Source organism: Mobula hypostoma, chromosome 9 (assembly GCF_963921235.1).
Source record: "Mobula hypostoma chromosome 9, sMobHyp1.1, whole genome shotgun sequence".
Classification (NCBI taxonomy): domain Eukaryota; kingdom Metazoa; phylum Chordata; class Chondrichthyes; order Myliobatiformes; family Myliobatidae; genus Mobula; species Mobula hypostoma.
Window position 1 is genome coordinate 17,918,797 of NC_086105.1, and position 20,328 is coordinate 17,939,124.

The following is a 20,328-nucleotide window of genomic DNA, read 5'->3' on the forward strand; positions in this document are numbered from 1 at the left end:
AATGTGGACGGAGGGTCAAAACGAAGAGAAAAAGCTTCGGTTACAGATTCATCCGGTCTAGTGTGGACGTAGCCTGAGAGTTTAAATCTGCCTCCACCCGGCCTAGAAGGAACAGGAAGTTCTACTGTTGGGCCAGGGGGTGGGTGGAATCATGTACCCAGACCATAATAATTATTTGAGATTCAGAATTGGAACATCTTAAATAGTGATTCTAACATCCTACAGTTTTATTCCACAACGGATGCCTTAGATAAACCCGTAGATCAGTGTCCACATGCTCGGATGAATATAACAATAATGCCTGCCCACCAGTGGGGAGTGTAGGGTGTGTAGAGACATGTGTTCTGACCATCTGAACTGCTGCTTCTGTGCTGGGGTATTTCAGGAACTTTATTGATTTTGAAATCTTGAAGAATTCTTAAATTAATTCTATCACGTCTTCCAAGCATGACACAAATTACTTTTAATCAGCTCTGCTAAACTGCTTGGTAGTAATTTGAATCCTTGGCGATGTGTTAATGAAGTAAATGGCATGGGAAGTGCAGGCTGGTCATTTGAAATCACCACTGATGGCCATCTGAAGCTTCCCCTACTCAAGGGAACAACCAAGAGCACACATGTTAGGATTACTATGATGGTGGCAATAGTAGAGCAAGTAAGGCACACAGATGATAGGCACTTAGGTGATCGTTCAATAATTGATTAGATATAAAAACATTTGATATTTGACTATCTTTTTAGCTTTCCAGGAAAGATAATGAAATTGGGATTCATAAAGAGATGGTGGCATGGGTACGATGTAATCATAGGGGTTAATTTCTCTTTATTAGTAGTTGTAAATAGTAGTCCTCTAATTGAATATGATCAGTATCTACATTCAAACACACAGGATGTGTTCTGTACTCTAGAAATGTACATGGAAGGTGTTGGTAAGTTTGCATTTTTTTGCAATGATTACCATTGGTTCCCAGTTATATTTTGCAATCAATTTTATGCAAAACATTAACAGTGTAGCACAGTTCCCTCTGTATGAGTTTCTAGGCCAATGTGTTAGTATCATGCTAATTAAAAGCAATATGATTTTAGTTTTTGTCTTCATAATAATTGATTTAATAAGAACATTTCTGAGACTGATGTAGCCCATAGAGAATTACTTGTCAAGTACTGAATGCATCAGTTTTCAAACTGTCATGGAAATAAATATACTTAAGATATTATGAAAGTGAACTCACTGGGGAATTGATACTGTCCAAAAGGCCATTTGGGAGACAAGTATGTTGGTACGCTGGAAATCATTACATCAGATGTCATTGTAAATGTCCTGTTTCACTCATACTTTCAAGAATAGAAATACTTTTCAATATACAGTACACTCAGTGGTAATCTTACATCTGTTCCTCCACAATTGTACCTGCAGTGATCATTTTGTTTTTGAGCAAATTAAGATCTTCAAGTGTAAATGTGTTTGAGGAAAAACTGGGCAATGATAACTGAATTAAATGGATGAGGTCGTTGTTAATGAGAGAAATGTGAGCAGCCTATAAACTGCATTTAAACTGTAAGGACCAGGCTCATAATTAAGAAGCATGGATACCATTGAATCCATAAATTCACTTACGTGTGTCAGGGAAAGATATTTGTCATTCTTGTTCAATCTGATCTCTCTGACTCCAAACCCATCACCGTAGTTGTCTCTAATTGCCTTTGTACTTCAGGTGCAATTCACAGCGGATAATAAATGCCAGCATTATGAAGAATGTCCAAATCTTGTCAATGTGTAAATGGAAAGCAAAGTTTTTTGATGAAAGTTTGTTTGACCTCTTTTTATAAGTTAGCTGACCCAGATTTACGGACGTTATTCTGCTTTTCTTAAAGAAAGCACAAACTTGAATAACAATTTCCAGTTTATTTTTTTAAGAGAAGTTTAGAGTTTGCTGGAGCATGTCATCTTGCCTCATGCACCATGGTGTCCCTTACTCCAAGTCTTATATATTGGAATTTTCTGTACAGATGAGCTGCCAAAGCCACTTGGTCACTTGGAACTATTGGATGTCAAGCCCAACACTCTCTCCCTTTTTATTCAATGAGATTTGGGCTTTGAGAGAAAGAAGAACATAATGGAAAGTCAAGTGAGCTTAGAAAGAAAAAAAATAATAGGGACTCAGTTTAAATGTTGAAAATGAATTTCCTGCTTCAGATGTGCAATGATTAGATATAACCATTATAACCATAATTATGCTTATAATTATTCCCTCCTTTGATTGCAGCGTTGCAGCTTCGGCCATTCAAATAGTTGTGATACTAATTAGCAGACCTACCATTCCATGTTGACTTATGGTAGTAGTTAATAATACTGTACAAGCAGCAATTTCTTGAAATGCCATGCATTTGAAGGTGTCAACAATAGAGCAAAAATTATCCTGCACCTTGCACCAGTTTGCAAATTGCGGGGCATCTCTCAGAATAAATTGCTATACAATTTACACAGTAATGGATTGCACTTTAAACTTCATTTTTTCAGCAGTTAATTGCAGGATCTTATTTCCATATTATTCACCATAATGTCTTTTCCTTTTGATGCAGGGCTGTGGACAGAAAATGTACAATTTTTTGCGTGGGACCAAACAACTGCAGATGTTAAGGTTTCTTGGGATATCCATTGGAGTAGCACAGTTACTGGCCATGATACTCACTGTTACATTCCTGTGGGCATTGTATTATGACAAAAAGGAGCCACAGGCTGGTCAAAAAAAGACTACACCCCAGCACCTTGTCTGCCATTCAGTAGAATTATTGAAACAAGCCCCCCGAAGTAGTGAACTGAAACAGGCAGGTGCAACAAACAGCTTTTACACACAGTTTGAAATCGAGGAATTGTAGCTGGACTTGGTCAGATCAATAGAATGCTGGATATATTCGATAAGAACAACTTCTGCCTTTGTACATCAATTGTCTATTAAACCACCATTCCAAGCAAAGAAACTAGAGACAGTAAAAAAAAATGACTTGATGAAGTAATCTGCAAATAATTTATTTTGATTAAGGCACTTTTATTCTGCTGCTACGTAAGATCTGCACTCGAGTGCCAGTCTCTCTGGGTGTCATTCCCTCATGACAAGATTCTTATCCTTGCCTCTATAGAGATCCAAAACAAAGGTTGATTTCCAGGTACTGGGCTTTGCCTGATTCAATAAACTGCATAAAGATGTCAAGCATATAGTTCATCTTTTCTCAAAAGCATTCTGACCAACATAGAAGAACTTTAATTAACATTGATTTTTTTAATTTTATAGAATACTTGAGCTGCTGTAATAGATCAGGTGATTAAGCTTGGCAATGAAAATTGCCAGAAATGACTGATTACTGTATTTTGGCCTGATGGGGGTGGGGAGGGGAGCGGTGTGCTTGGGGAGAGGGAAATGCAGATTCAATCAAAGTTGGTAGTACTTGTGTGTTTACGTTCTGCATTAACAAATGCTGGTGTGAGTGATTTAATGTTTTGTGTTCATGTTTTGCACATAATTGCAATTCAAATTCTTGATGTTTAGAATTAACTTCTTTCTAATTCCATGTTGCAAGTCTTCACCTTTCTCATTAAAACATTAGATGTATGAGGAGCCTGATAGGATTTCTTTACTCAGAAGGTAAATGCAAATTATCTTTTATGCATTTAGCATTTAATAACTGAATATTGCAGAATACATGTATCATAATTGTCCTAATTGCGTTTCAATAATATATAGTCAAAAGGATTGTAAAGAAATATTTGGGGAGTTGGCACACTCAGTGTAAGGTGTATACTACAATTCATTTACTGTTTAATTTTGGAAGTTGTTAATAAATTTGTTGACCATAAGATGCAAAATAGTTTGAAATTTGCTACAAAATGATAGTATTAGCTGTTCTTATTTTTTTTGTTCCTTTTTATTTCTTCGTTTGTGCCTCCTGAGTGTGAAAAAGCAGCAGGGAGAATGAGTTACTGGAGTGGATTTTTCTGAGTTTGACTTGTCCCTCGCACTTGCAGCCTGTGTTCCTCATTCCCCCAGCTTCTCTGCACTTGGAAGGTCAATCTTGCTAGCTGAGAGTGTCTGGGAGTTGAGTGAAGCCCTGTCAGCTCTTGGGGCTCCAACGCTGCTATCAGGTGAAATGGGTAGGCAGAATAAGATCCACCCATAAAACAATGAGTGGTGCAGTGGGTACAAGCTCAAGGTCAGTGAGTCCGATGTGATCTAATCATGAGTGTTGTTTCTGTGGATGTACACGTTGCTCCAATATGCCAAAACTCTGCTGGCCAGTGTGTTAATTCCCTGCTTTAAATTGCTTCTGGTATAGCTTAGGTGGCAGGAAAATCAGGGAAGGGGGATTGTTCGTGGGTGGTGGGGGAAATAATTGGGATTAGTTTATTTTGGGTGCTTGGTGGTCAGCATGAAAATGGTGAGCCAAGGGGCATGTTTCCAAATTGTATGACTGGAAATCCTTGCAACTATCTAATGTCATTATCTGTGCTTCTTTGAGTTTCAAAGAATGCCTGATATTTCAAAGAATTGTTTATTTTTTAATCAAATGTAGGTAATGAGTTTACAAAATCTAGAAATTCTGTTTTAAGGAAAAGGTTTAAAACACTTAAGTACGTTTTAACTAATTAAAAATTCTTGTTTGTGTTTCACCTGATTGAACCTCACTGTGGAGGTGCAGGTGTAGTGAGAACACTAATAATGGGGGGAACAGGGAAAGTTGTGCAATTACAAGACAGCTGACGGAAATGAACACAGAGGCAAAGTGAACTAAAAAGGCCAACTTTGTGCTTTGTTTGCAATGTATTGGGGTGGACGGAATGAGATCAAGTTTGGCGTGCACTGATTATTCAAGATCAGAGAAGGACATTATTTGCCTTATTTTAACACTGAAATTGGAAGGAGGAATGAAATGGAAGGAAAGTTGAGAGAAGAAGATTTATGGCATTGATAATAAAAAAAATCATAGCTTGCACTTTAAAGCAACTTTTTCATTAAACTGTCAAACAAAATGAAAAATGAAATGGACTTGGCAGGAGCAATTTTGACATTGAACAAAATGTTGGTGCTGAAGGAAGAAAAGTGTATGGCAACACAGGTCCTTGTGATAGTCTTGGGGAATAGGAGGAGAAATGGTTCAAGGAACACTTATAAATGTCTCCGTGCTTCTACATGGAGGGATCCAAGACAAGATGGAATCCATGTGAAAGATGTTTGATATTACTAAGAACTTTGTAACTATGAAAGGAATTTTAAATAGAAAGTAACGCCTGCTGTGTTCACCAGCAACTTTGATGTGTGTTGCTTGAATTTCTAGCATCTGCAGAATTCCTCGTGTTTAAGAAAGTAACTATTACCCAGTTTCCTCTTAAAAACCAATAGATTTGCTTGAATCTGGGAATAACAAGGTTGAAGTCACTTGTCCTGGAGCAATAAACCACAGACTATTATATTTTGTAACTCTGAAAACTAATCAAAAGAAAAAACACATGAACCTGGCAACTCTTGTGTGTATCTGGCTTTCTTCTTTTAGTGAGGCATTCAGATATGACATGGTGGCATGATAACGTAAGCCATTCACGTACTTGTATATAACCCATATTAAATTATGTAAACAAAGAATCTTAATTAAACAATATATTTACAATGTTACTCAAATATTACTGGAATATTAAATACACAACACACTTCCTTGAATTTCCCAACAATTAGGCTGAGAGATCTGTGTTCAGCAGAGTCAGGGATGTCAATGAGGAGAAGCAACTGCGGACAGAGCAATGAGCACAAATTGTCTTTCTCTCTCAAAAATCAAAGAAAACCTGGCGATTCTGGGCATCGGTGGAGAGTGAAAATCATCTAACATTTTAGGACAAAGATCTTCATGCCTTCTGTGAAACCACCATGCCTGACCTGCTGAGTGATTTTACCATTTTTTCCTATTTTCATTTTAATTTGATTTTTGATGTGCTCCACAGCAGGTGAGTTTGTAAGCAGATGATCGGAGGCATTCAGAAATCTAGCGTCTCATTTGTTGTAAGTTTTATTTGCTGGAAATTTGCTCAATCTTTCTTTTTCGCTTTCTGAACATTGAATTCATTATTTAATCACTTTGGTAATCGTCATGTTTTGATTTCATGCTTGATTAAGGTGAAGTAAGTTGTTTGCCCTGTCCATCTCTTGCTCTTTGGCAACTTCAAGCTCAAAATATTCATATGCTTAAGTGATTTAAGGATTAAAAGTAACATCAGTGGAATCTGGTCAAAGCTTTGGATGACATTTTGGATTTTTTTTTAAACTTAGAAACTGAATTTCACCTGTTTTTTTTTTAATGAATTCAACCATTTTGTATTTAGTACCAATTCCCAGAAAAAGCAAATAGTGCACTTGATTTGGGGAGTGGGGTGGGGAAGGAATTGAAACAGATTTTGTGTGGTGTTCCAGCAAATAGTCCATACATTGTTTGGGACGGAACCCCACAACTGGTTGAATGCAGCTTCTGCCAATTTACTGTACAGCTATTAAAGACACACTCCCTATGGTAGACTGATGCAAATCACACTATGGTTGCCATGGAGACAGCAGCTTTCACATTAATCAGGAAGGCATTTCAAGTCCTGGTCAATGCAATGGATGCCAGGAGAGAAGCTTTGTGTGTTAAGGGGGACCAGGGGACCAGTTGTAGAGGCCTGAAGGCAATGACTCCAATTGTTGTCTCCACGTGTCCCTCAGAATGGAACAATGCCCAGATAGGTTTTGCACTCTCACAGTTTGTGCCAGGGTGACCTGCAAATCACTGAATACAGGTGCAATGGGCCATTTCAGTAATTAGATCCAGAATCTATTCTTTGAAAATCCCTTGAATTACAGTAATATGCGAGATTGAGCTCTGCAGCTTTCTGGAGTAGAGAATTCCAAAGACTCGCCATCTTCTGAGTGGGGAAAAGAGTTTTCCTTATTTTGTTTCCCCAAATGACAAACAGTGCAGCGTGTAATGACCTGACATTCACTGATGATTTATCTTTAAATAACATCTCAATATTAAAAACCTTGAACAGATAACAAGAAAGCATACACCACATGTGGCTAGATTATTTGGACAAAACATTTTATTGTAACCATTTAAATAAAACAGTGGAGGTTTCAGGTTTTACATATAAAAGGGGTACAGGTTAAACTTGGCATCGCATTGACTGATTGATGGGTGCGTAAGTAATCTCTTCTGTCCATTTAATGATGAAAATTAATTCCAGCTAATTTAATTTGTTCTTGATTTATGACTTAACCATTTTGATCTTTTATTTAGCTGTCAGGAAGCCAATCAACAGTCACTAACAGCACTAATTTTAGTTTTGTTTCAGTGAGTGATCTGAATGACTGATGCATCAATTTTTCTTAAATCTCAAATATGTTGCCTGAGGTGCAAATTAATTAAATAATAATCAATGATTATCTCAAGTAAGTCATGATTGCATTCTTTTCCAAACAGAACAGCTGCATTAATTATTTAATGGAAATACATTTTGAGTGTAACTTGTGCTGAAGTCTCTTGACGTGTAATTAACTGATCAACATCAGGTATCTAACTCTGAAGTTTCACAAAAATATGGCAGACTTTGCAATTGGGCCTTTGTGTACTGTGAAACAGTAAAATGTAAACAACTTAACATTTAGATGATCTGTCACCTTTACTAAACACTGAGTGATAGAGCTGGCCCCAGGGATGATTGCATTGTCACCATTGATTGCAGCCCTCATCCCTTTGAAACTCATCACTGAGCTTGAAAACCTGAGCCTCAGTGCCTCCTTGTGCAACTGAATTCTGGATTTCCTCATTGGCAGACCCCAGTTAGTATATATCTCCTCCTCACTCACCATTAGCACAGGTGCACCTCAGGGCTATGTGCTTAGCTGCCTGCTCTTACTTCACTTTTTACCTGCAATTGTATGGTTAAGTACAGCTCCAATGCAAATATAAGTATGTTGATGACACCATTGTTGTTGGCAGAATCAAAGATAGTGACAAATCAGTATTTAGGAGGGAAATCAAAGATCTGGTTGAGTTGTACCACTACAACAACCTCTCACTCAGTGTCAACAAAACCAAACAGCTGGTTATTGACTGCAGGAGGAAGAAGCCAGAGGTCCAAGAGTCAGTCCTCATTAGGGAAATGAAGATGGAGAAGTCAGTGGTTTTAAATTCCTTGGCGTTAACATATCAGAGGATCTGGCCTGGGACCAGCACATGACCATCATCACAAAGAACGTACAACAGTGACTCTACTTTCATCAAAGTGTGCGTAGATTCAACAAATTACCAAAAGCTTTGATAAACTTCCATAGTTGCACAATGGAGATATCCTAAATGGTATCATTACTACCTGGCATGGAACCACCAGGAACAGAAACAGCTACAGAAAGTAGTGGATACAGCCCCAATAACCACAGTGAAGCTTTTCCCACTATGGAGTTCACGTATATGGAACATTGCCACAAGAAGTGTGGCCACGTGGCCAAGTGGTTAAGGCATTGGACTAGCGACCTGAAGGTCGTGAGTTCGAGCCCCTGCCGAGGCAATGTGTTGTGTCCTTGAGCAAGGCACAATCACACATTGCTCTGCGACGACACTGGTGCCAAGCTGTATGGGTCCTAATGCCCTTCCCTTGGACAACATCGGTGTCGTGGAGAGGGGAGACTTGCAGCATAGGCAACTGCTGGTCTTCCATACAACCTTGCCCAGGCCTGCGCCCTGGAGAGTGAAGACTTTCCAGGCGCAGATCCATGGTCTCGCAAGACTAACGGATGCCACAAGAAAGCATTATCAAAGATGGTGTTAGTATGAAATCGGAACAGCTAATGTCTTATCCTGGATTACTTTAAAACTCCTTTATCGATTTGTACTTGGACAGTTTTAAAAGGAATTCTTGTCCTCAGAAAAAAATGGGAACAGCTGAACCGAAGGCCCGGTTGGGAACCACAGTTATACCTTTGCAGCAAAGTGGAAGTGTTCCTTCACGCAATTGCCTCCACACCACTGCATGCTGGGAAAAGAGTGAACGTATAGACTAACAAATGAACATTGTTTTACTCTGGGCATGTTAAGCTTCCTAATTGTAGTGCAAAACAGAAAACTGTTGGAAGAACTCTGCAGGGCCAGTAGCATCGCCAAAGGGGTGGATGACATTTTGGATTGTGACTCTACATCAGAGCTCATCTTGACTATCTGCTCCGGATTGCCGCATCTGCAGTTTCCTTTCTGCTACATTCATCAAAAAAAAAACAGGAGAGTGTACATATTTGCTAGACTTGTACTTTTATTAGATTTTTGCTGAGAGTGTACACGGCACTGTAAAACATATCGCCTTTCGTCTAGTACAGTGGTATTTTCATGACTGATCCAATCGTCTTTTTAGGAAACAAGATTTGGTTTGAGATGGTAGGAAAATCAGCAATGATAATAAAAATAAATGGCAGTATTGGGACTCTTTTCGGTAATATTGATTGATATGGCAAATAATATTTGCATCACATAAATGCCAATCTTAGCATAAACCTGGATGTTGTCTTATGCAGCTGAATTTATGAATGAAAAAGACCATTGCCGAAATTGTGGGTTAATACACTGCCCTGAATGCTTCTGGCTGAGTATTTTAGTTTTGTGAAATTGTTATGAACATGTATGAGGCTGAGATGAGATATTCTAAATTGAATTTCTTCACAAGTACCATTTTACATAGAAGTGATGAGTAGTCTCAAAATGCCCTATAACACACAAAAGGCATTCTATTTCTATGGAATACTGAGTATTCAAAAATCAACATTTAAAGATCCTCTTTAAAAGACAGCATATGTAGTATTATACATCTTATTGGTAAAATTGTTTACTCTATTGCACATGCTTTTTATTTGATCTTCCTTAGAAAATATTACGGTGGTACAGAGACAGCTGTTTTTGGTTCTGTGCTTTCTTTCAAATATCTGCCACTCCATAACCAGTTAGACAGCACCAAAGTGGTCCAGAACAGTGAAAATACCGGAGACATTATCCAAAACCAATATTTCTCAGTACCACTAGAAAATTCTGGATGTTAAAGTGTTCTTTATTCCAATAACAGTGTGAGCTTTCATACGGCCATGCCCTATGTAATTCCTGTGTGTACGCAAGTTTTAATTACACAGATTATTTTGTAATGATGAAGATGCAGATGTGGCTGATAGCAGAGAAAACAGGATGTGATTCAAAGTAACAAATGATTAGATCAGAAATGCCAAGAAATATGTCAAAAATCAAAATGCTCAAAGCATAGTAAATCATCTATGAAGTGAGGAACTGAATTAATGTCGTAAGTCAAAGACACAATTTAAATTACACAAAAAGTTTGTGTGTGTAGTTGGTGGGGGGGTGGCAGGGAATGGACAAAGAAAGAATGTTAAAGATGATTTTGGATGAGTAATAACTACTTCCTGATATTTCAGATGAAACTAGGTGCAAATATTTAAAAAAATATTAATTTGGTTTCAAAAGACTCAAGTCCAGTCTCCAGTCGCTGTACGTGACTTGAAAACTTTACATGTAATAAACCGTGGGTAATTTAAAAGCTGAGACTGATCTAACCTAACCTGGTATCTGTACTTTCATTTCACTAAGGATATTATGTAATAACCATTATGATTTAAATAACAGTATATTTATATAAGATACAAAAATGCAGATTAGAAATGTCCTGTGGTTGACTTATTCCTTCTGAATTCCAGCAGGGTTAAGGATAATTGTCTGATCCATTATAACAGATTGTTCAGCACAGTCGGAATAAAACATGGAACTTTCATGCTCTTTGCAGCTCAGCAAATAAACTAACAATTAACAAGTCTTAAGAGTGATTTTTTGCATAGAATTCTTACACATCGGTTTGGATTGTGTCCCAATACAGGGAACAATATCTGTAGCAAATCTCCAGCCATTCATTTCACTAGGTCCTTTTACATCTCTGTACACTTCCTTACAAAAGATGCTGATGCACGTCCTGGCAGCTGTATAAAAGCAACAATCCTATTTGTTGGCATGGAACCATCAACTTTCAGTGGAAAGAAAATGTAGGCTAAGTGTTTCCTTTCAATTGGTTTTGTATATGCTTTTGCTGTCATTTAATCTATTTTAATTAGATATGTAGATTTGTAAACCATTTTTTCAACAACATTTAAATCCTTTTAAACCACTTTCAAATGACTGAACATTACAGGTATTTAAAATCATGCCTTTGATAAGAATAAGCTATTATGTAACGGTCATGGAGTAAAGGCTTCCACTGTAAAGGATCCTGCAGGCACAGCCATGGGATTGGTGCGTGGCCTGGATGAGAGTGCTGGGTTGGATTGAGTAGGAAATGGGTCATTAAATATGAGTCCAGGATGTGGAAACCAATGAAGGGCAGAAAGACCAGTATTACAGATCCAAGGTAGAGCATAGTGTTAATACAGCATAGCAGGTTGCCACTGTACTTGCAGAATCAGTGCCACTTGGTACCTTTTATTATCCTTGTGGGCAAATGGTTCTGCATCTTAAAAAGCTTCAAAAATTACTCGTATCCCTTTGTGTTTTTTTTTAACCTTATTCTTTGACTCTGTGTGCTCTGTTCTTTGAATAATTGACTATTAGGAACAGTTTCTCTCTGCTTGAATGTCTCATGATCTTTTGGTGTTCTATAAAATCTTCTCTAAGTTCTTTGTTCCAAGGATAACAATAGCAGCTTATTCAGTTTAACTCTGTAGTTGCAATTCCTCAATCCTGAAACCTGTCCATGGAGTCTTTTCTATCATTTCTTGAAGGCCTTCACGTTCTTCATAAAATAGCAATCTAACAAGATTTGCGATGATCTCTTTGTTCTTGTATTCAGTCCCTCTGTTCATGAAGGTCAGGTTTCTACATGCCTGGAATAAAAATTCCCCAGGAAATACTCTTTGCAGAAGAACTTGGAACCCAGATCCCAGGGATGCATATTGCTAGATACTGTATGCTTAGAAAAACATGGTCCTGCTAGCACTGTGCTATATCAAGCATGACTCCCGGATAAATAAAATCGTTTGTCATTAAAATTCACTGATCACATTGCCCAGTATACCATGTAGCTAATTTGGTTTTCTTTGCCACACTGTGATTCACCTTGATTGAATGCACCAATCCCAATTCCTCCCTCTCCTTGTACTGGTGATCCCTGATCCCAGCCCACTGTCCTGACATGCTGCTGGTCTTCGATCCCTATCCCTTAAATATGCTGCCAGATCCACTTAGATCCACACCATAACCAAGTGTCAGTCCTCAAGATCCAGTTCTCTACCATCACTAATCTTCCCATCCCAGTTCCAGAGACTGGAAAGACATATTGTACTGAAGCAAAATTCTATCCTCCACAATGATAGTGGGTCACATATATCTTGACTCCACTTGATTTGTGCTGGTGACTTATTAAGATTAAAGATTGTTTAATGGCATTTCCAGTACACAAGTGTAAAGGAGAATTAAATAATAATATAGTAGCATGGATAAAGCATTGGCTGATTGGCAGGAGGCAATGTGTGTGAATAAAGGGAGCCTTTTCTGGTTGGCTGCCATTGACTAGTGATGCCAGGACAGATTCTTTTTATGTTATATGTCAATGATTTGGATGACGGAATTGATGGCTTTGTGGCCAAGTTTGTGGATGATCCAAAGATAGGTGGAGGGGCAGGTAGTTTTAAGGAAGAAGAGAGGCTACAGAAGGATTATAGATTAGGAGAATGGGCAAATAAGTGGCAGATGGAATACAGTGTCAGGAAGTGTATGGTCACGCACTTAGATAGAAGAAATAAAATCAGAGACTATTTTCTAAATGGAGAGAAAATTCAAAAATCTGAGGTACAAAGGGACTTGTGCAGGATTCCTGAAGGTTAATTTGCAATTTGAGTTGGTGGTGAGGAAGGCAAATGCAATGTCAGCATTCATTTCGAGAGAGTTAAAATATAAAAGCAAGGATGTAATGGTGAGGATTTTAAGTCACTGCGAGGCCTCACTTGGATGATTGTGAGCAGTCTTGGGTGCCTTATCTAAGAAAGGATATCCTGATACTGGAGAGGGTTCAAAGGAGGTTCATGAAAATGATTCCAGGATTGAAGGGCTTGTCATATGAAGATTGTTTGATGGCTCTGGACCTGTACTCGCTGGGATTCAGAAGAATGATGAGTGACCTCATTGAAACTTACTAAATGTTGAAAGGCCTTGATAGAGTGGACGTGGAGAGGATGTTTCCTATGGTAGTATGACACAGCCTCAGAATAGAGGGATGCCCTTTTAGAATGGAGATGAGGAGGAATTTCTTTTGCCAGAGAGTGGTGAATCAGCAGAATTCATTGCCACAGTCAGCTGTGGAGGCCAAATCATTGGATGTTTTTAAGGTAGAGATTGATAGTTTCTTGATTGGTCAGGCATGAAGGGACACGGGGAGAAGGCAATAGATTGGGTTGAGAGGGAAAATAGATCAGCCATGATGAAATAGCAGAGTAGACTCGATGGGCCAAATGGCCCAGTTCTGCTCCTTTATCTTATGGTCTCATAATTGTTTCTGCAGGTCCGATGAAGCACAAAGAAACACAGTAAGATTAGGAATGGAATAATAATAAAAATCACAATAAATATAAATACATAAAATAGCTTATATACATATATTAATTGTATGTCCCTAAAGTGATGCCTGGCACAGGAAGTGTCCGTACATAACGTGATTGACAGGAAATGATAAAGTACAGATGGTTGTGGGTGTGGAGGGGTGGTGTCAATCAGTCTTGCTGCTAGGGGAAAGTAACTGTTTTTGAGTCTGGTGGTACTGGTGTGGACACTATGTAGCCTCCTCTCTGATGGGAGTGGGACAGACAGTCCATGACCAGGGTGGGTGGGATCCTTCATGATGTTACTGGCCCTTTTTTTGGCACTTTGCTATATATATGTCCTTGATGGCAGGTATGCTGGTACCAGTGATGATTTGGGCAGTTTTGACTGTCCATGTAGATCCTTCCTGTCTGTTGCAGTGCAGTTCCTATACCATGCAGCTTATTAGGATGCTCTCTTCTGTAGAATGACGTGAGCATAGCCCAGCTCTCTTTAGTGTCCTCAGAAAGCAGAGGAATTGGTGAGCGTTCCTGATTGTCTATAATGTGCTCTGGGACCATGAGATATTGTGTGAGTTGAGCACTCCCAGGAGTTTGAAACTGCTCGCAGTTTCCTCTGCTGTGCCACTGAAGTAAAGAGAGGTGTGAGTTCTCCTAAAGTCAATAACCATCTCCTTTGTCTTATCGACATTGACAAAAAGGTTATTTGCCTTGCACCAGACCTTGAGCTCTCTGACTAGATGAAGGAAGCACAGCAGCTACTGACAGAAGTGGAAATTGAATGCAATAAAATTGGACTTCAGCTAAACGCTAAAAAGACAGAGTACATGGCGTTTAACTGCGACAAGGGTACTCTCAAGACCATAGAGAATGATACCATTAAGGAAGTCTTTGACTACAAGTACCTCGGGCCAAGAATGATGAGTTTGGAGAAGGACATAAAGATATGGAAGGTGCTGGCGTGGGGGGCTATGAACGACATGAAGGAAATCTGGAAGTTGAACCTGACCAGAGGGCTTAAAAAGAGGATTTTCATAGCGGTCATAGAGTCCGTTCTCACGTACGGATGCGAGATGTGGACACTCACCAAGACAATGCGAAAGTCTCTGGATAGTTGTTATACACAAATGCTCTGGATGACTCTTGACGTGAGTTGGCAACAGCACATGATGAACGTCGAGCTCTGTAACAACCTACCGATGCTCACCACTAAAATTGAGAGAAGACTGCAACTAGTGGGGCACTGTCTATGCCACCCGGAGCTACCTGCCAGCCTAGTCATCATATGGGAGCCCAAGCACGGGAGGATGAACCCCGGGCGCCCTCCCAAGACCATGGTCAACACGCAGCACGGCTAATGTAAATGAACTGAACACACTGATGAGGGAGAGGGAGAAGTGGAGAGTCTGTCATCGTGCCCAAAGCCAGCCCCCTAGGCCTGAGTCGACGTAGTAGTAGTAGTAGTAGACCTTGAGCTCTTCCACTTCCTCTCTGTAGCCACCTTATTATTGTTGGTGGTGAGCCCCACTACTGTTGTGTCATGGCAAACTTTACAATGTGATTGCGTGGGTGTTTGGCCAGGCAGTCATGTGTAAGCAGAGTGTACAGCAATGGGCTCAGCACACAGCCCTACGGGGCTCTCCCTTTTGAGGATGATAGGGAGGGAGGAGTGGTTTGCATCCAGACTTCCTAATGGAATGAACCCAGTCAGTCTGAGTTGGCAGCAAAATCTCAAGCTTCATCACACTAAGCACTGGTTTGCCCCAGGGCTGTGTGTTCAGCCCACTGTTGTTCAGGCAGCTGACTCAAAACTGCACGTCCAGATTCAGCCCAAACTGCACCATCAAGTTTGCTGAGAATACATGGTGGCTGGCTTCATCTGCAGTGATGATGAGTCGGCATACCGAGAGGTAGAGAGGCTTGTCAAAGGGCATGAGAACAACAACCCGAGCCTCAACGTGAACAAGACAAAAATGATAGTGGACTTCAGGAAGGTACAGGTTGATTACTCTCCATTGCTCATCAATGGCTCTGCTGTGGAGAGAGTGAAGAGCATGAAGTTCCTTGGTGTGCATATAATGAACGATCTAACCTGGACCTACAACACCCCCCTCACTTTCTGAGGAGACTGAGGCCTGCGAGACTCCCTGCCCCCATTCTAAGAACTTTCTATAGGAACACCATCCAGAGTGTCCAGTCTGGCTTCATCACTGTGTGGTACGGAGGTGCAAGGCATCAGACTGTAAGACCCTTCAGAGGGCCACTGGGGAGGCCCCTCCCCATTTGTGACATTCACTGGGAATGTTGCAGACTTCCCTGTAACAGCTTTTTCTCTCAGGGTGTGAGACTAAAGAATACTCTACCACACTGAGGACTGTCACTAGGTCAGTGTGTTGTTTCTGCATACTGTACTGTTTACCTGTGCTGTACACTGCGAGCATTTTGAATTCTATTTTAACTTATTTATTGTAATATTTTGGTTTATGTGCGGTGTGTGATATATAATATGTTTTGTGGGTGCACCATGGTCCAGCGAAACAGTTTTTCATTTGGTTTGTGTATACATATGTGATGATTGGCGGTGGTCGTTTAGTTCTGAAGGTGTAGAGTTCTTTGGTACAGGGATGATGGTAGCTGATTTGAAACATTCTTATTTAATGATGTATTAGAATTTCTAGGGAAACATGTTCTAGCATCGTCAAAGATTTTATACTCGGTCCCTAGGCTTTTGCAAACCTCTTAATACTGTGCTATATAGTCTATTTAATAGAAAAATAGAGAAAAATCCCAGTTTTTCTGCAAATATGCAACTCTGTACTTTTCTGTATTAAATTTTATCAGTCACTAGTTTGTCTGATCTACTAGCTACCCATGTTCTTGTACAGTCTATTATTCTTGTGCTCACTACTAATCACACCTCCAAGTTTGTTATCTTTTACAACATTTGGATGACCTGAAGTTTGCCACAGGGTATGCAGTACGTTGAAAAGTTGGAATAGGGAAGTATTGGAACATGGTCCTAAACGGGAGCAGGAGTGGACTGTGGATGGGGTGGGGTAAGGATGGGTGATGTTACAGGGGTAGAAATCAATGGTACTTGTGAAAAAGAACTGTAATTAGAAAGTCAGCAAAGTTGTGTTTTAAAAGAGCAAAATTGGAAAGGATACTGAGTTTATAGTGAAGGAAAAACATGGTAGCTCTGATGTCCACAATCCATAATTGGAGAAAAGTATGCCTCATTTAAGCCTGAGGGTCATATCAGAAGCTTTATAGCAGTGACTTTGAAAAGAGTGAGACAGGAAAGGCTGGATCTCATCAGTGTAGGTGGATTGTAACAGTAATTGGTCAATCAAGTAAATACATGGTACTACCCGGATAATTAAAGAACCCGAATGCTTCCTTTTTTAAAATTTTAATAAAGAAACTTATTTTGTGGGAAACAACTGGCCTTCAATGAATAATACATTATTGAAGTGACATAAAACACGTGCTCAAAAATTAAAACATTTTAATCTCAACTTTCATACATGGGAATCATTTTATGTATCTTATGTCTCTAATGTTTCTTTGTTTTCAAAAACTATGTGAATACACAATTTTTGATTGCAGATTCAATCGAATACTTCCATTTCAACAACACATTATTTCTGTGTATATATTACAGTTCAAGTTGTTTAGCTCATCTATTCTCTTTACCACTGTAAGTTTTAAGTGTTACATTCTATTTCCCAATTGCACGTGTTGTCTCCAGAAATACTTTATTGTTATCTCGTACCATTCTCATACTATCTGGTCTGGACAACTTATCTGTAGATAGTTTACAAGACAACCTTCAAGTAGTTAAGAAAATGAATGTTGTTCGTTTATCAAGCATTACTGCCAGTTACAATACCAACTCTTCCAACTGAAGCATGCAGACAGTTTTACTTCTTTGAGCATAATAGGTGGCAAATTATGCTGCTTCATTAAAGTGAAACCTATGAAAGCTGTTTAAATACAAAACAGCGAAGATGTTGAACTCATAAACACTACGAAGTTACAACTAATTTACAGCACAGAGCATTGCACACTGTAATCATTTTACAACCCAGGACGATAAGTCTGACAGATTTCTGAGTCACTCATACAAACACAATTTTAAGGGCACTATTATTGAAACTGCTCAGAAAAACAGTGATAAAAATTTAAGAGGGAACTTTGCATAAGTAATACATGGGTGTACATTGGAAAATCGAGGTGCAATTCTGTTATCATTGACTGTAAAAGTATGAAGCAATTTTTTTTTTGTTTACATCCAGATATTTTTCAGATGTTAAGTATTGCTGTGTTACTTTCCAGTGCTTCAGCCAGAACCCAATCTATGGGAAACAAAGAATAAAACCTCAGCATCATCTTCTTATTTTTCTTTCCAAGCACAATGCCCTATTTGACAGCACACCATTAAAGTTCACATTTGTGAACTTGATATATTAGTTTAGATATAATGGCATTACAAAAAAATAGAGGGAGGTTTACAGCCTTGCCTCAGAACTTCAATCATGCAAGCTTGAAGCTTCTGCAATTGTAACCTCTGTTTGAAGCACTGTATCATTCGTGTTTTTTGTTTGTCTGGAGTACAGGAAGCCAGGGAGAGCTTAACTCCACTGAAACATGCTCTTCAATATTGAGCATGCAGATAATGGTTCACTTTCCTTGGAACTGTGGCTGAGAGTATAGAATATTCTGCTCTCCAAAATAGCTTTGTGTCATTTTAAGGAAAACAACAGGTTTAAGTATTTAAATATTACTACACTCAAAATCCCCAATTAAAAACATTGTACCTAATACTGAAAATTAGTACTTTTAAAGGTACTGACTCAAAAATATACATATATTTATAGCAAGAACAACTTCCATAGCTGCAGGTGATTGGAGCACATAGCTTGCTGAATAATCATCCACTAAGTTCCATATAAATCTGGGAGTCCATGCAGAAAGAGCAGTCTTTTAATCTTACTGCAGCTGCAATGAAGGAGGATAAAATCTGTCGTACACATCAATTAAAAGTTCACTCATTCAAGTGCTTGCCTGAAAATTGCTTGCACTCGCTATAAGCAACAAAAGACAAGCTCATATAGGAAAGAAAAGTTAAAGAAACTTGGGTGCAGCTACTCTAGCTGTCAGCCTCAACACAACATTTTTGAATTTAAGGTGTATTATTCACATGTTTTTATTGTAGTGTAAACTATTAATATAAACCATCAATCAAAACACATTACTACAATTATTTTTCCATCTGGTATTAACTAAACAGTCTTTCAATGACTAATGGCCAACTAGCAAAGTTTCCAAGGTACCCTATACATTTCCCTCTAATAACAGATCCTGATTTTGGTGAAGTGTTGAACGTGCCCACTGTATAGAAAAACAATGAATGTTAGGTAATGCCTCAAGGAGTATTCAACATGCATTGCTGTGGTCTTCATTTAATTTAATCGATCCACTGCTAACAATTATTTTCTAACTTAAACAGGTTTGTTTTACTTTTGCTGTATACATGTTGCTGTAAAGATGAAAAGTTCTGAAAGTTGGTTTTGTTGTTCCTCCCCCATGCACACTGTTCCAGTTCATGAGTACTTATAATAAAACAAGCATTTGGGGTCGAACATGTAGCATAAATGAAAATGTTTCATTGTGCTCAACTGCAAAGGAATTATTGCAGAATTGTTTTCAAGCTTAATGTTACCTTCTTTTGCTCATCTCACTATCAATGTTACATAACTCTGAGGTCAAACTTCACTGATAAATATCTTCAGTGCGATGATCAGTGTTATCATGGACTTCACAATGCAAAACTATCTGGGAAAGCACTGATGTTCACCACTTGCCCTTCAAGCTGTGATGTTCGTTTCTACTTCCTCAATAGCAGGAACAACACAGGTGGTCAGATGACTTTCCAGGCTCACGTTTGACGTGGTAAGATTTTTAAAGTGCTGACACTTTTACAATGTTGGTTTCTGCTTGTTCTGGAGAGTCAGGCCTGTCATCTCCTTCGGATGTTGCGATAAGAGGACTGGGCATGCTTATTACTGCTGTTGTTATGTATGATTGCTCACAATTTAGTTTGACACTTTCCTCTAACTTTGCGTTCAGACTGGATCGGCTGGAAGAATGAACACAGCTTGTGTTAGCCATGAGTATACAGGTGAGTTACTAAAATAAAGTTTCACAAGCACCAACAGAATATAAATATAAATGTAATATAAGTCAAGGTTTACAACAAAATTGTCATTGGAATAGACATTTAATTGATTTACTTAATCAATATTTTTGGTTTAATTGAACTTAATTGGGCCCACTCTCATAGTTAGATACATTTAATAAGAACATTTAATTTAAAATACAACTAACTGATGATCTTAATGTTCTTAATTTCTAAGTAAAACACTGTGCACGTGACATTCAATTTGGCACATATGAGCACTGCCCTGGAACTAGTTCTACAATGTCCAGGTGTGAGTGGCAGCACTGGCCGCTGCATTGCATCTCTATGCATCCGGTTAAAATTTATTTCTGGATGCAGTGCATGAGAACCAGAATTGGTCCATTTGGCTCATCTGTATATCCAGATCAGCTTTGGGAGGGGGATATAATAAAGGGCACAAGCGAGAGGTGTTTGGGCTTAATCACCAAGAATGTG

At 38.9% G+C, this 20,328-nt stretch overlaps 2 protein-coding genes across 5 annotated transcripts in view; one reads left to right on the forward strand and one right to left on the reverse strand.

Moving 5' to 3' along the window:
• The window catches only part of tspan12 (tetraspanin 12), a 70,994-nt gene extending 65,333 nt beyond the window's left edge, over positions 1-5,661 (forward strand). For 2 of the 3 annotated variants that reach the window (XM_063057821.1, XM_063057820.1), the window contains exon 8: positions 2,584-5,661. In XM_063057821.1, coding sequence (XP_062913891.1) covers positions 2,584-2,880 — 297 coding nt within the window. In that variant the 3' untranslated portion in view covers positions 2,881-5,661. The remainder of the gene's footprint in view (positions 1-2,583) is intronic. The other variant, XM_063057819.1, reaches the window with a different exon arrangement.
• An 11,426-nt stretch (positions 5,662-17,087) lies between these two features.
• kcnd2 (potassium voltage-gated channel, Shal-related subfamily, member 2) overlaps positions 17,088-20,328 on the reverse strand; it is a 395,726-nt gene continuing 392,485 nt past the window's right edge. For both annotated transcript variants that reach the window (XM_063057823.1, XM_063057822.1), the window contains one exon: positions 17,088-19,791. In XM_063057823.1, the coding sequence (XP_062913893.1) occupies positions 19,614-19,791 (178 nt within the window). In that variant the 3' untranslated portion in view covers positions 17,088-19,613. The remainder of the gene's footprint in view (positions 19,792-20,328) is intronic.